This window comes from Gossypium hirsutum, chromosome D07, assembly GCF_007990345.1.
Source record: "Gossypium hirsutum isolate 1008001.06 chromosome D07, Gossypium_hirsutum_v2.1, whole genome shotgun sequence".
In the NCBI taxonomy this organism is placed as follows: Eukaryota; Viridiplantae; Streptophyta; class Magnoliopsida; order Malvales; family Malvaceae; genus Gossypium; species Gossypium hirsutum.
In genome coordinates, this window is record NC_053443.1 from 17608424 (window position 1) to 17622766 (window position 14343).

The 14343-nt window shown below is 34.7% G+C and overlaps 2 protein-coding genes across 2 annotated transcripts; one reads left to right on the plus strand and one right to left on the minus strand.

The window, feature by feature from the left end:
- Positions 1-1260: 1260 nt before the first annotated feature.
- On the plus strand, positions 1261-7800 carry LOC121203456 (NADPH-dependent diflavin oxidoreductase 1-like). The gene is given in 13 exon segments (XM_041097633.1): positions 1261-1590; positions 1665-1742; positions 1858-1962; positions 2588-2679; positions 3443-3627; positions 4108-4205; positions 4503-4577; positions 4682-4792; positions 5472-5606; positions 5770-5889; positions 6617-6683; positions 6686-6832; positions 6933-7800. Coding segments are annotated over 13 exon segments (1884 nt in total). The 5' UTR covers positions 1261-1449; the 3' UTR covers positions 7463-7800.
- A 4847-nt stretch (positions 7801-12647) lies between these two features.
- LOC121219145 (uncharacterized) lies at positions 12648-13950 on the minus strand. The gene is made up of 3 exons (XM_041096824.1): positions 13842-13950; positions 13214-13633; positions 12648-13129 (listed from the first exon to the last, which is right to left on the minus strand). Exons 1-3 carry the CDS (start codon positions 13948-13950, stop codon positions 12648-12650), a joined length of 1011 nt encoding a protein of 336 aa, XP_040952758.1.
- Between the last annotated feature and the right edge of the window lie 393 nt (positions 13951-14343).

Consider the following 14343-nt stretch of genomic DNA (forward strand, 5'->3'; position numbering starts at 1 on the left):
TTGGTAAATTGCCCTTCATTTTTTTAGTCTAAAACCGTTAAAACACTAACGGTAGACTACTGTGGCAGTTAACTTAATGACATGTATTTTTTTTTCTATTATTTTTTTCCCATAATTTTCATGTAATTTTATAATTAAAAAAAACTATTTTTAACCCCAAAACGGTGTTTTAAAACTCTTTGATTGTTGTTCATTATAACAGCAGAAACAGTGAACTAACTCTAATGAAAATTTGAAAATTAACTGAATCAAACAACATTAGATAATTACAAGCTTGCCACCCATCCATCATTTATAATATTAAAAGTTAAAAAAATGGGGAAATAGTGTAATTTGATTATTTTTAGTTACTGATTCAAGAATAGGTCATCGATCCCCAAAAAAATGAGACCGGGTTGGGTCACGATTCATAGTCCAGCTCCAGCTTTGGCGCGATATATCTTGCCAAAAATGTGGAGAGCGGCGACAAATGCAATAAAACAAAGAGTCATGATTAGGACAACGGTAGGGGAGATCTTCAAGCCTGGAGCATCGTCTGTGTAGAACCAGAGCATGTTGCTTCCAAAATCGGAGCCGGCGGAAGGCGGGGCAGAGGTGGTAGCGCCTCCCATAACCCTGCAGCAATGCATTCTTTTCCCCTTTATTCTTCAGGGCTTTAAAGCACCTAAAACTTATCAAAACGGTACCATTTTGGGTTTATTTTTTATTTTATTTTAACGGTTTTGGACTAAAAAGATAAATTGATAAGTTAGGCGACTTGACTAGAGGTGTCCATGGGCCGGGTCGGGCCCAAAAAAATTCAGCTCGCATCCTAGGCCCTGGCCCGACCCAAAATATCGGCTTGAAATTTTGTCCAGGCCCGGCTCGGGAAAAAAATTCTAAGCCCGAGACTGGCCCATTTTTTAATAAACACCAAAAAATTATTTTAAAAATAATAAATAAAAAAGTATTTTAAAAATATTTTAAAAATAAAAAATAAAAAAAATTTATTATATATTCGGGCCGGGCTGGGTCGGGCAAAAAAGTGGTGCCCGAGGCCCGACCTGTTTTCTAAACGGGCCTCTTTTTTTACCCAAACCCATATTTCGGGCCTATATTTTTACTCGAATCCTCCCATATTTCGGACGGGTCATCGGGCTGGGCCCGGTCGCCCGGCCCATGGACACCTCTAGACTTGACAATAAAATTTCTAATAATCAGATGACTGTTTATGTAATTTACATTAAAATAAAAATAGAGATTAAAAGAAATAGCACAAGTACCAAAGTCACGGTACGGGCCAAAAGAGTTTAAGCAGAGAATTAAGGGTTCTGAAGGCATCTGGACGTAACCTCTAACTTAACCCGACCCGCGATCACTTTTTCCGCGAACCTTATTTCTACAGATTCTTGAATCTTCCGTCGATTCCGATTAACCCTAGAAGGAGCACTTTATTCTCCAAGTTTAGCAATGGAGATGAAGACGAAGACACTACTCATACTATACGCAACTCAGACGGGAAACGCATTAGATGTAGCCGAGCGTATTGCACGAGAAGCTGAGCGAAGAGCCTGCACCGTCGTTATTAGTTCAACCGACGATTATGATGCTGTAATTTATCTCTTCCTTTTTCTTTTTCCATTTAAAAATATTTTCTGAGTAACTTACTTGATACTGTTTTGCAGAATTCGTTGCCTGCTGAAGACACTGTCATTTTTGTTGTTTCTACCACAGGCCAAGGGGATACTCCAGATTCTATGAAGGCAAGGCTAACCCTATTTTTTTTCTTCAAATATCCTATTTTTGTTCCTAGTATGCCTCAAATTTATTGTTTTCGCTTTCCTAATCTTTTATATACATACATTTATTATATTGCAGGTATTTTGGAGGTTTCTTCTGCAAAGAAATCTTGGCAGCCATTGGTTGGAAGGAATTCACTATGCAGTGTTTGGATTAGGAGATTCAGGGTACCAAAAATATAATGTAATGGTTTTCTACAGTTGATTTTATTGCATTTTTAAATTCATATCTACTGTTTTTCACACAACATTTATTTATATTATATTTTGTTTTTATTCTTCATTTTTTGTGGCTTATATCAGTGCTGTTAATGTTCCTCATCTTTGAGTACAATGTTTGAGGAGCCCAATGACTTCATATACTCTTGATGACATTATGATTATTATCAAATGCCTATTTTCAATGCGGATCACTATTATCCATATTGCTTCATGAAGGCCACTAATTCCAATGTCCCGAGACATCTTCACATTGAAGGAAAAATAGGGAAACAGGGGAGGCCACTCTAGAAACATGCGTTAATGTCTCGAGACACATTATGGGATTTTGATTTTTAGAGTTGGATTCAAATCAGGACTCCGCATTCGACCTCGTATAGCCCCGGGGTTTAATTAATGAGATTGTTATACATTTGTAAGGCATGATTACATTCGTGATTGATATTAATTTGATTTAAGCCATAAGCTATGAATACGGTGGCTTTCTATGGGTTTCTTGTTTCTATTAAATTGCTTGGCATGTAGTTTGATTGACGCTGTTCCTGGTGCATAATTAGAGCGAAACTTAATTTGGCATGTGGTGGCTGCAGTTTGTTGCAAAGAAGCTTGATAAAAGACTTTCAGACCTTGGGGCTACAGCTGTTGTTGAGAGAGGTTTGGGAGATGATCAGCATCCTTCAGGGTATTATAGTCGAGTACTTTTAAGAAGAATGTCATTTAACTTGGTCTGATAGCAGTTTCTTCTACAATATTCTTCTTATTTCTGCTTTCTCTAAATGATTCACTGTTGAATCAAAACCTGTTAGAAGTTAGAACATGCTGCAAAAACCATACAGACATCAAGTGAATAAAGTCCTGTGGAAACAAAATGTTGGGGAGTGTGCATGATAATCTAGATTTTAGAGAGATTTAAGTGATTTATAGATGATATTTAAAGAGAGATGTAAGCGTCCATTGGTGAATGGTTACATTCTTGGAAAGCATCACCTTTACTGCCGAGAGTGGATAGTTTACATCAACACTGGTATTCTGAAAAGTATTAAAAGCTTTAGAAGCTATGTACTGTCATTTAGAGCTAATTGGATATGGATTAAAAGCATAGGGTAGCTTTGAGGAACCTTGTGGCTTATGTCACACAAACTTTGTACTTCATGGTTAAGAAATATCTCTATGCCACAAATGCATTCCAAGATCATCCAAGTTGAAATAAGACATGAACCTTTGTTGTTACTGGTAAAAGTGCCAAATAGACTTAAGAATCATTTAGATTGAATTGCAAGAGATATGGATTTCTTCTTCACCCACCAAAATACAGGATAGTTTTTCTTTTTTTAAAAAATTGGAACTTTAATGATGCTTATTTTTAAATGTGAGTTAAAATGAAACTCAACTAGGATAATATATTTTCCTTCTAATTTATAAAATGTTAATTGATATTTGCACAGGTATGAAGCTGCTTTGGATCCTTGGTTATCATCATTGTGGAGTAGGTTAAATGAGATCAAGCCCCATTTCTTTCCAAAAGGTCCAGATTTTTTGGTTCCAAATGAGGAATTAATTGGCCTACCGAAAGTTCAAGTCACTTATCATAATGTCAATGACATGGATTCCCGATTATCAACTGCAACAGGTAACTCGAAAAGAAAAGAAAAAAGTAGAAGGGTATTGAGCTAGGGGATGCTAAAAATCAGAACAGGCTAATACCAAATTGTTGTTTAAGTAGTCATATTGCAATTGAATCGTCAAGATGTGTAACATGGGGGAAAAGAAAATAACAACACTATTGTCCATTGACTCTAGATGATTAGTTTGGTTTGAATTGTTTTCTCTTTCAGGGGGTGAAAAAAGAAAAAGAAAAATCAAGCAAAGCAAAGCTAAAAATCTGAACTTTCCCCTTCTCAGTCTTCTCACTGACAGAGAAAGATTAAGCTGAAAAGATGTTTTTCTTTTGAAGGTTTTTCCCCCTTGTTATTCAGTTTCAACCAATGTCCTCTCTGACTGAAACCTTTGTGCACTTGGTTGATTCCTAGATATAGTTATGTCATCTTCTTTTCTCTTTTCTGTTTTTGTCTCTCCTCTGATAACATGCTCTTGTCTTGTACTTTCTCAGATTTTAAATACCTTCAGATGCAAATTGGGAGGGCTCGTTCAATGTCTTCCGGAAAAGTTCCTCATGAGAAGAGCAAGCCTGATGCCTTTCTCAAAATGGTAGTAGTATATTTTCTATGTTATGATAAAATCTATGTTATTTAATTCAATGTTCTTCATTTTAAATTCATATTTCGTGACCATCTTGTTCAATCCTCTGTCTTGCCCATTTGGTATTATACTAAACGATGGCACAGTTTTCACATGGAGTCATATTTATCCACTGTTTACTGATTGTTAAAACCTTTTTGGCAGTTGCTTCCCATGGTTGGTTTTTGGGCTGTTCATAAATATTAATTTTGGTGATATTTGGTCTATCTTTCTTCTTATCCCTGATGTTTTAATATTCCTTTGCAGGTGAAAAATTTCCCATTGACCAGAGCAAGCCATGAAAAAGATGTGTGTCACTTTGAATTTGAATTTGTTTCTCAGGTAGGTCGTTTCCGTTCTTTCCATTTTATTGGGTACATCTTTACGAATCAAACCATGTGCCTTGTTAGTTGCTTGATGTTTCTGTTCTTTTCTATATGTTGTAGGTGATTAAGTATGAAATTGGTGATGTTCTAGAGGTTCTCCCTTCACAGAGTCCTGCAGCAGTTGATTCTTTCATACAGCGCTGTAATTTGGATCCTGAATCATTCATAACAGTAAGTTCTTTTGCATATTGGTATATGGTAGTAATCCTTCTTTCTGATTTACATGTGTCCTTTATCGATATTATAGATTTTGCATAGACTTCATGTTCAAACAATTTTACAGCATTCATTTAGGGACTTGTCCTGGAAGCTTAGATTTATGATTTATTTGAGAAAACTTTTACCCCTTTCTACCTAACATTATGCTTTGACTAGATTTTGTAAAGGAAGGAAGAGAAAGGAAAATAGAGGTTTTTAAGGGGAAGTTTGCTTCATTCCACTGTTTGGATAGCTAAAAATGAACAAGGGAAAGCAAAGGAAGGGATTATGAAAATCCTTTGTTGGTTAAGGAGTGAAATGGAAAAGAAAGAGTATGCTATGTTATATTGCTCCAGTTATACCCTTTGTCAATTAAATGATTATGTAAGATAAGAACAATTTTTAGATTTTTTTTAAGTCAATATGGAAGTTGAAGAAGGAAAAAGTTTTTCAATGAAAGGAGTTATTTACTGCTTTTCGTGGTTTGACTTATTTCAATCAAGGTAGAAAGCTTGTTTCTACAATAAGTAATATCGTCTATTGTGGTTGTGTAAACTCTTTTGGCCCTGTCCCAATCACATGCATAAGAAACCTCAAAACCTGATCTTGCTATATACTAACCTTCTTGTGCTGTTAATATGGTTTATTTCAGGTCCATCCTAGAGAAATGGAAAACCGCCATATTGATAACAATGTAAATACTTTGGATGTACCCATTAAATTAAGAACTTTTGTGGAACTGACAATGGATGTCACATCTGCTTCTCCCAGGCGCTATTTCTTCGAGGCAAGATCTTGTATGTTTTAACTTCTTTGGTTTTCCATCATGGTATTGAGCTGTTCCTTCAAATGCTTTGTTGAAAGGTCTTAAAGGTTATTTTTGAGAAAAAAGAAAAAAAAAATCACAAAGGTTTCTATGATTGATTCTGGTCTGACATCAATGTTTGCAGGTGATGAGCTTCTTTGCCACTGCTGAACATGAGAAAGAAAGACTTCAGTATTTTGCTTCACCTGAAGGAAGAGATGATCTTTATCAGTACAACCAGAAGGAAAGAAGAACTGTTCTGGAGGTAAAGTGAAGTGGATTTTTTACATAAATGATATTTTCTTGCTTTTGATTTTTTCTAATGCTCGTCCTTTGTATGTTGCTCTTTTTGAATTTCATTATTTTCTCCTTAATTTTTGATCAAGTAGAGTATAACTTTTGAGAATTACACCTAAAATTAGAAGTGGAACATTTTTTTACATCATTCTGTTCTTAATTGCCTCCTGTTAGTGGGATGCTTTTCTAGTTATTGGTACATGTAAGCAGGGCTAGACTTGGGAAGATAATGATTTAAATCTTGCCAGAGGAAGGATTTTCATTACAAGTAGTGGTTTATTGGGGTAGTCTTCTTTTGTTAATTTTCTGAACAATTAGAGCAATGCTCATTAGATATTTTAGTTGTAGATTGGTAAGTGCCAAACTTAATATTAAATCATACCTAGAAATGTTAAATTCTTGTATCTTATGCATGCCTTTATATTTTCGCTTCTTTTTAGTATTTTTGGTACATATACTGATTGAATGGTTAGAATCAGTTAAGATAAGCAAGCAGATATTATTAGGTGATCTCAATCATATCTTATGCTTGGCTCGTGTGAGATTTTTATTCTGTCATTTTTGGTGTCGATATGGTCGAAAGTAGGATAGCATGAAATTACCCTCCATACAGTTGTGTACTAAACACTGCATGATTTTAAAGAACGAGTCCAACTTCAGCTGAAAAGAAATGGTCTCAATATTTGTGATAAAAGGTATTGGAAGATTTCCCTTCTGTGCAAATGCCATTTGAGTGGTTTGTGCAATTGGTTCCACCACTGAAAACAGAGCTTTCTCCATTTCTTCTTCCCCTTTGGCTCACCCAACTCAAGTGCATTTGACTGTGGATGTCGTGTCATGGACAACACCTTTCAAGCGGAAAAGACAAGGCCTCTGCTCAACATGGCTGGCCAGTCTCGATCCTGAACAAAGTATGATGTGCTAGATAGCTCCGATTCTTTTGCTTTCCTTGTTCCAAGTTATGCATATAGCTTGTGTTAGTCTTACTGATGCGGTATTTTGTTCTAACAGGTATATACATCCCAGTATGGTTTCATAAGGGTTTGCTGCCTCCCCCACCACCTTCGCTTCCCCTCATTGTCATTGGTCCTGGAACTGGTTGTGCACCTTTTCGTGGATTTGTGGAGGAAAGAGCTGTACAGAGTCAATCTAGTACGATTGCTCCAACGCTTCTCTTCTTTGGTTGCCGTAATGAGAATAATGACTTTCTGTATAGAGATTTTTGGTTGTCCCATTCAGAAAATGACGGAGTGCTTTCAGAAGCCAAGGGTGGTGGGTTTTATGCTGCCTTCTCGAGAGACCAACCCCAGAAGGTTTATGTCCAACATAAAATGCAGGAACAAAGTGAAAGGATTTGGAATTTGCTGTGTGAGGGAGCGGCCATCTATGTTGCAGGGTCTTCAACAAAAATGCCATCAGATGTGATGGTAGCCTTTGAGGAGATTATATCTAAGGAAAGTGGGGCTCCGAGGGAATCTGCGGTGAGATGGCTGAGGTCTTTAGAAAAAGCTGGTAAATATCATGTTGAAGCTTGGTCATGAGACTGGGCGTTGTGAGTAAAGGGATCAAAATTGAAGGTACTGAGGCAATTTATGAAACCATATAAAAAGCAAAGATTTGATTTGTCTTACTGTGACTGTTCTGTATTGTGGTATGTTTAGGTGTGCAAAATTTGTTGGTCGAGAACAGAAAATCTCAAGAATAGTACCATTATTGAGGTTTCCAGTTTGGAATTCTTAGCTGTTGCCATTTAAATCTCTGGTTTTTAAGTAGACTTGAATCCAATATAGTTGGTTCTGTATCGGTTTTGGCGGTATTGGTTGGTGCAAACTGTTCCAATGCTAATTCATTGTTTCACATAGGTGAAAATTTCAGTCTATATTGAACGTATTGTCTTGTTGGACGTCACATTTATCGCATTGGTTGATGTATAAATAATGTTAAAAATATATAAATTTATTATTTTTCATCCTTTATATAGTCTTCAACTTTAAAGTAAAAAAGATTAATAAATTAATAAAAGACGAATGTATAAAACAAACAAATGAAAGAGGAAAAAAAAGGGCAAAATCTTGTCTATGTTTTTACGGGACTTCTTGTTTGATGAATGAGATGATATTATTTATTGTTTATTTCTAAAGTTTATTGATAATTATTATATAGTTTGATAAATATATATATTTGAGAATACTGTCAGGAACAATAATAACATAAATTACATAAAAAACGAAAACTATAAAGAAAATTGGGAAAGCAAACCAAACCCAAATGAGGCCTCTCTTTGAAGGAGACCTTAACCTGCGTTGAACCTTCAAGCGAAACAGCAAGTGGACGAAACAAAGATATCAAGAAATTCCCTAATTCGAAGCCTATTGAAATCTGGACTGAGGTGGATCGAGCAATCTTCTATCTTCGTTAGCAGCAAAGGTGGCCAACAACGATGCTTCCTTCACCCAAAAACAATCTTCTGTTCTTGACACGCCCCTTTGAGCCACTGCATGTGCAACCTAGTTCCCTGGTCTAACTATGAAGGCGAACCCGTAGTCCAAAAACATAGTGTAAAGCTAGCCACACATCCCTTGCAAAATCACAGTATTGTAGAACATGATTCACATCCTTGACAACTTGATAACATCTAGGGCAAAGAGGGTTATTCGAAATCCTCTTGTTATATAATCTCGATTTTGTAGGCACAAAATGTTTCAAAAATTTCCACAGAGCAATTCGAATTTTTGTAGGGCAAGGGAGCAGTCATATCTATTGATATAATCTTGTATCCATATGTGTAAATTAGGAGGGCTCAGTAATAATCGGTACCCACTACGAACACTATACAAGCCTGAGTGTTCACCACCCCATACTATACGGTCTTCTTCTGGGAAACTCAAAAATGAAATGCTTTTAATAATATTAGCTTCGCCGTGGGAAAATACAGAATTAATCAGATCCAAGTTCCATGACATAAGATCTTACACCATAAGGTCTGACACCCACGTAATATGATCCATTTGTGGGTACTGAATCTTTCGAGAAGTAGGGTCAAGCTACCACTAATCATTCTAAATTAAGATTGATGGACCCATGCCAACCTTCCATCTGACGCCTAGTTCCAAAAGTCCACACGCACACCATATGTTTCGCCAAATCAATGAAGGGTTAGAACCCAGAGACGTATTAAGGAAACATGTAGATGGATAGTACTTTACTTTTAGTATCCTTCCACTAAAGTAGTCGGGTTTGTTAGAAGGCGCCAACCTTGTTTAGTAAGTAAAGCAATATCGAACTTTGATAAGTCTAAAAAGCCAAGACCACCGTCTCCTTTTAAGTCACATAGAGAAGACCAATTACACCAATGAATTCCCTTTTTCTTAGTAGACTTTTGCCACCAAAATTGAGTCATTAAAGCTTTCAGTTCTTTGCAAAAAGATTTAGGTAATAAAAATACATCATTGTATACGTCTGTAAGGCCTGGAAAATGGACTTTATGAAGACTTCCTTACTCCCTACCAGAGTCCGAGCACCCCAATAAAGGATCCTACTTCAGAACCTACCCTTAAGACCTGAGAAAGCTCTTTTCTTATTTCTCCCAAACATAGGTGGTAGGTCCAGATATCTCTCCAAGTTATTTGAATTAGCAATTCTCAAAATTCGTCTAACATCTGACTGATTCCCCTCAATCACATTTGTGCTAAAAAGACGTTCAACTTCGCAAATTTTATAAGTTGGCCTGAACGTCTAGCATATTGTTGCAGAATTTGTTTTAAGGTATCGGCTCCCGTAGTTATAGCCTCCCCAAAAATAATGCTATTGTTAGCAAAGAGGAGGTGAGTAATCAGAGGCAGGGATTTAAATTGCGGTCGCGGTTTCGGTCGCGTCGCGTTTATCGCGGTCGCGGACATAACGGACGCTATTGCGGTCACTGCGAGTATCGCGGTGGTAAATTTTTTTAAAATTCGCACAACTTATTGTAAAACATAGTAATTATAATTATAATTATAAAAAAGTCACTTTTAATGATTTTTAGAGTGTTTTCTAACACTTATGAACCTTTATTAATATGATATGAGAACACAACTTTTATAATCATTAATTATTCTTACATTTATTTACGAATTTTCTAAGAATGTTATATTAACTAATAACAAAGTAAAAAAAGAGAGGAAATATTAAACATTTATCATATTTAATAAGTTTCAAAGTTTTTATAGATAAAACAATTGAAAATTCATACCTGAGAGATGTCTTCAATATTTCTTGACAGTTTTGAAGATGGTGAAGATATAAACATTGTATGCTGCAAAAGGAAAAAAGGAATAGATAAATGTATAGATTTTCATTAATTATTCCTATTTCCTACCACTTATTCTCACTCTCATTCTACTTTCATATATAATTTAACATGCTTCGATTCTTAATTATCTTTTCATAAAATATACTCCATTCATTTATCTAAAGATATCTATTATTTTAAATGTTTTAATATAATCAAAATTAAGAACAGTAACAAAAGTTCTCTTTAAAAAAAACATACCTTACAAATGATGATAGTGGTACAATTTAGTTTTCACCAATTAGTCGAATGACGAGGAAGATCAAATCCTTCACCTTCACTTTGGGAGCATTCTTGACTTCATTCTCTTGGCCTTTGTCCAAAAATATATCCAAAAAAAGTAACATTTTCACCTTGGTTTTCATTTAATTGATATGGAGGATATATTTGAGGAGGAGGATACATGAGAGGTGGAGGTGGGTGATACATTGGTAGAGGAGGATACATTTGAGGCTGATATGGCACACCATAATTAGGAAATGGTGGATAATAACCATATGGTTGTGGATAACCATGTGAAGGTTGAAAATATGAAGGTTGTTCTGGTGGATAAAAACCTTGAGTGCTAGTAGATGAATCACTATACCCAAGGTTACTAGAACTCGATCTCCTACCAGATGAAGAGCCTATAGAAGTATGCTTCTTGCCTTTTCCCTTTGATGGAGCTCTAAGTTCACTTTTATCTCTCATAGGTTCAGGAAACATATTTTCATCAAACTTTGATCTGTCACGAAAATGTCCACCAGTGGTACCAACCCCATATTCTCCTCCATACTGACTAGAAGACCTAATTTCACCTCTATCACCATTATATCCATCATCCTCATCAATTGGACTTAAGCTACCACCATCGGGTCCATTGCCACTTTGACTTGGAGTTGAACTAGAACTTGAATGAGACAAAATTTGTTGTTGAGATTGATCAACATCCATTTCATCATCAGAGGTATCCACAGGCAACACACCGACATTTTCACCATCTAACAATGGATTCTCTTTCTCATGAAGCCATTCTGATAGTGGATCAACATCTTCAAAGATATGATCAAGGCTGATAGGATTAAAACTAGCATTTATATCATCAGTGCTCATTCTTTTTTGATGCCTCATCTTAAGCCTCATATTATAATAGGTAAACACTAGTTTTTAAAGTTTTTTATACTTTAACCTATTTCTTGCCTTGGTGTGAATATAGTTAAATGTGCTCCAATTTCGTTCGCAATTTGATGCTGAAGTTGTTTGACTAAGCACTTTAATTGCTAATTTTTGTAATTCGGGAACACATGTGCCGTATATTATCCACCACTCAGCTGCATAATATTATTTAAATTTCAAAATAACTTCAAAATGTACAATATAATTAAATAATATAAATTAAATTAAATAATTTAATTAACTATTTACTCGGATTCATTTGCTTCCAAGCTCTTTGTGCCTGTGGAGTACCGAATGTCTCATGTTTATCTCTAAATAGTAACAACTGCATAAATAAAAGATAGAGTAAAAATAAAAATGAAAATTCTATTTCAAATTATGTAACCAAGTTACAAATAATAGTACTTGAATCTAACCTGGTTAACCATTCTAACTTGAGTATCAAGAGAAGGTTCTAATCTTTCAATTACTGATCTTGTACCTTCTAATGTTTCTATTAGTACATTCTCAGAATGCTCCACCCTAAATTGAAATTGAGGATTGAGAAAATAACCTAAGTATAGTTTATAAGAATATCATCAAATAATAATCTAAAGCTTAAAATAATAAAATATAAAAATAGTTCTTAATTATATGAAACATTTTTTCTTACCAGCTGAATGCAAGTCGGAACGCATAAAATTCCATCTATTGTCAATAATCTTTTCATACTCTGTGAAATATCAACAATCTTGTTGAGTTGCTCGTTTAGCTCTATCAACAGCCTCATAAATAAAGCCCATCGTTGGTTTTTCATCACTATCCACCAGTCTCAATACTTTTACTAAGGGCTCGTAAACTTTTATGAGGTCATTGGCTTTTTTCCAAAAATCTTTTCCCAAAACAATATTTTTGGCTTCATAAGCAGGCCCTAACTTTTGCTGTCCCCACTTTGATTCCTTAAATTCCTATATATTCATAAGAAAAATTTTAAAATAATATAATTTAAATTATTTGGAGCTAATAAAATCACTAAAGGTTGCTAGATTTAAGTAATTATATTAACTAATTATAAAATACTGACCTTTGAATTAAACATTTCTCTCAGACCTTGCTTTTGTCTTGTTATCTCTTCAAGTTGAATGAAATGAGTTGCAAATCGAGTAAGAGCGGGTTGAAGTATTTGTTTCCCTTGTGTATACTTCTTCATCAAATCAACAGTCCAAATGTGATTGTATATAAAGCAAGTCACTTTCTTTGCCTCATCTAGCACTTTTGCTACACTGAGCTTTTTTCCCAATATCTTCAAGGCATAAATCTAAACAGTGAGCTGCACATGAGGTCCAATATAGATGTTTCCTTTTCAACATTAATTTTTTTCCAGCAGCTTTCATTGCTGCCTCATTATCAGTCACTATTTGGACAATGTAATTTTCTCCAATTTCTTCTACAACTGAATCTAACAAACAGTAGTAGAATTCAGCATCTCTACTACGGACACTTGAGACATCTACTGATTTCCAAAAAATGGTTCCTTTACTGCAATAAATAAGGAAATTAATGATGTGCATTTGATTCAAACTGTTGGTCCAACCATCACACATTAGAGTTGCACCCAAATCTTTCCAATGAGTCTTTAGTCCATTTACCCAATCACGAACTCGCTGATACTCTGACTCCAAATACACATCTGAAACCTCATAAGGTGTTGGGAGCTGTACACCTTGTCCAACTTCTGTTGACACTTGAATTAAGTTATACAACCATGGAGAGCTTGCTAATTGAAAAGGAAGTATTTCATATATTAAAAATTTAGATACCGTTTCACCTATCTTCCTTCGAAAACTCTTTAAAAAAGAGTCATTGACCTTTGGTTGCTTTGAACTTTTGCTTCTAACCAATTCAGGTATAGCTCCCCTTAAGGTAAACTCAGACTCACTTGGGATGGATTTACTTGTTCTTTCTCTATGATATTCTCTAGCTAATCCTTGAGAAGATCGCCCTTCTTCATAAATGTTATCCCAACCACCAGTACTTCGTCTGAATTCTTCCCTTCTATGCCACTCATGTTGTGATTGGATACTTTCTCGAGTTGCTTGCCTTATAGCAGAAACCTCATTAATGAATTCCTCGTGTTCATCCTCCTCTTCTCTCAATTGAGATAAGAATTCATCTTTTCTCCTCTTTTTGTCTACTTTCTTTGTGTTTCCTTCTTTCAGCAAATTCATCATACTTTCTCTAATGACACCTGTTAATAAAATAAAAATAATTCACGCTTTATATTATTATCAATTATATATAATCTTTATTGATAAATTTACAATAACATTTAAAAATAATAATAAAGTATCACATACCAGTAACATTAGGGCATGGTGCAACATTGCCGGTTTTATGAGCAATGTGCTCTTTAAATCGTGTTATTCCTCCTTTCACAATTTTACCACAAAGTTTACATACGATATTTCCTTTCGCATTTGGCACTGGAGTTCCAAAGTGCCAACCTATATCATTACTTGGTGCACCCTCCAATCCTTTAGTCGGGAACTCTTCACGTGGTGGCATGCTTTATTTTTATTTATATATAAGAAACATAAAAATATATTTAGAAATATAAGCAACTCATTTATTATATTATCAACAATATAATACAAAAAAAGTAAATATCATTAACATGAACAATTTAAATTTATTGTATAATCCATACGTTATTTATTTATTTTTTTAAAAAACAACAATACACTATAACCCATTATTACTTGGTTCCAAAGTTTTTGGTATAAATAGTTTGTTTTGTTCCATCTTAATAAAATTTAAATTCAAATTGGACCAAATTTAAAAATTCAAAATTTTCTTATTATGCAAACAAAATTATATTTCGAAATCTTTTTTTTTAACTTTCTTAAGTTAAATCTAAAGTTTTTTTTTCTTTATTGTGTTAATTTTGCTAATAAATGA

What these genes read in the sequence shown, in the direction of transcription:
- LOC121219145 (XM_041096824.1), bottom strand. Translation starts at nt 13,950, where the DNA reads ATGCCACCACGTGAAGAGTTCCCGACTAAAGGATTGGAGGGTGCACCA. An exon ending in TGCGAAAGGAAATATCGTAT is followed by an intron (nt 13,634 to 13,841) that starts GTAAACTTTGTG and finishes TTTTATTAACAG; the next exon opens with GTGTCATTAGAGAAAGTATG. An exon ending in GAGTTTTCGAAGGAAGATAG is followed by an intron (nt 13,130 to 13,213) that starts GTGAAACGGTAT and finishes ACTTAATTCAAG; the next exon opens with TGTCAACAGAAGTTGGACAA.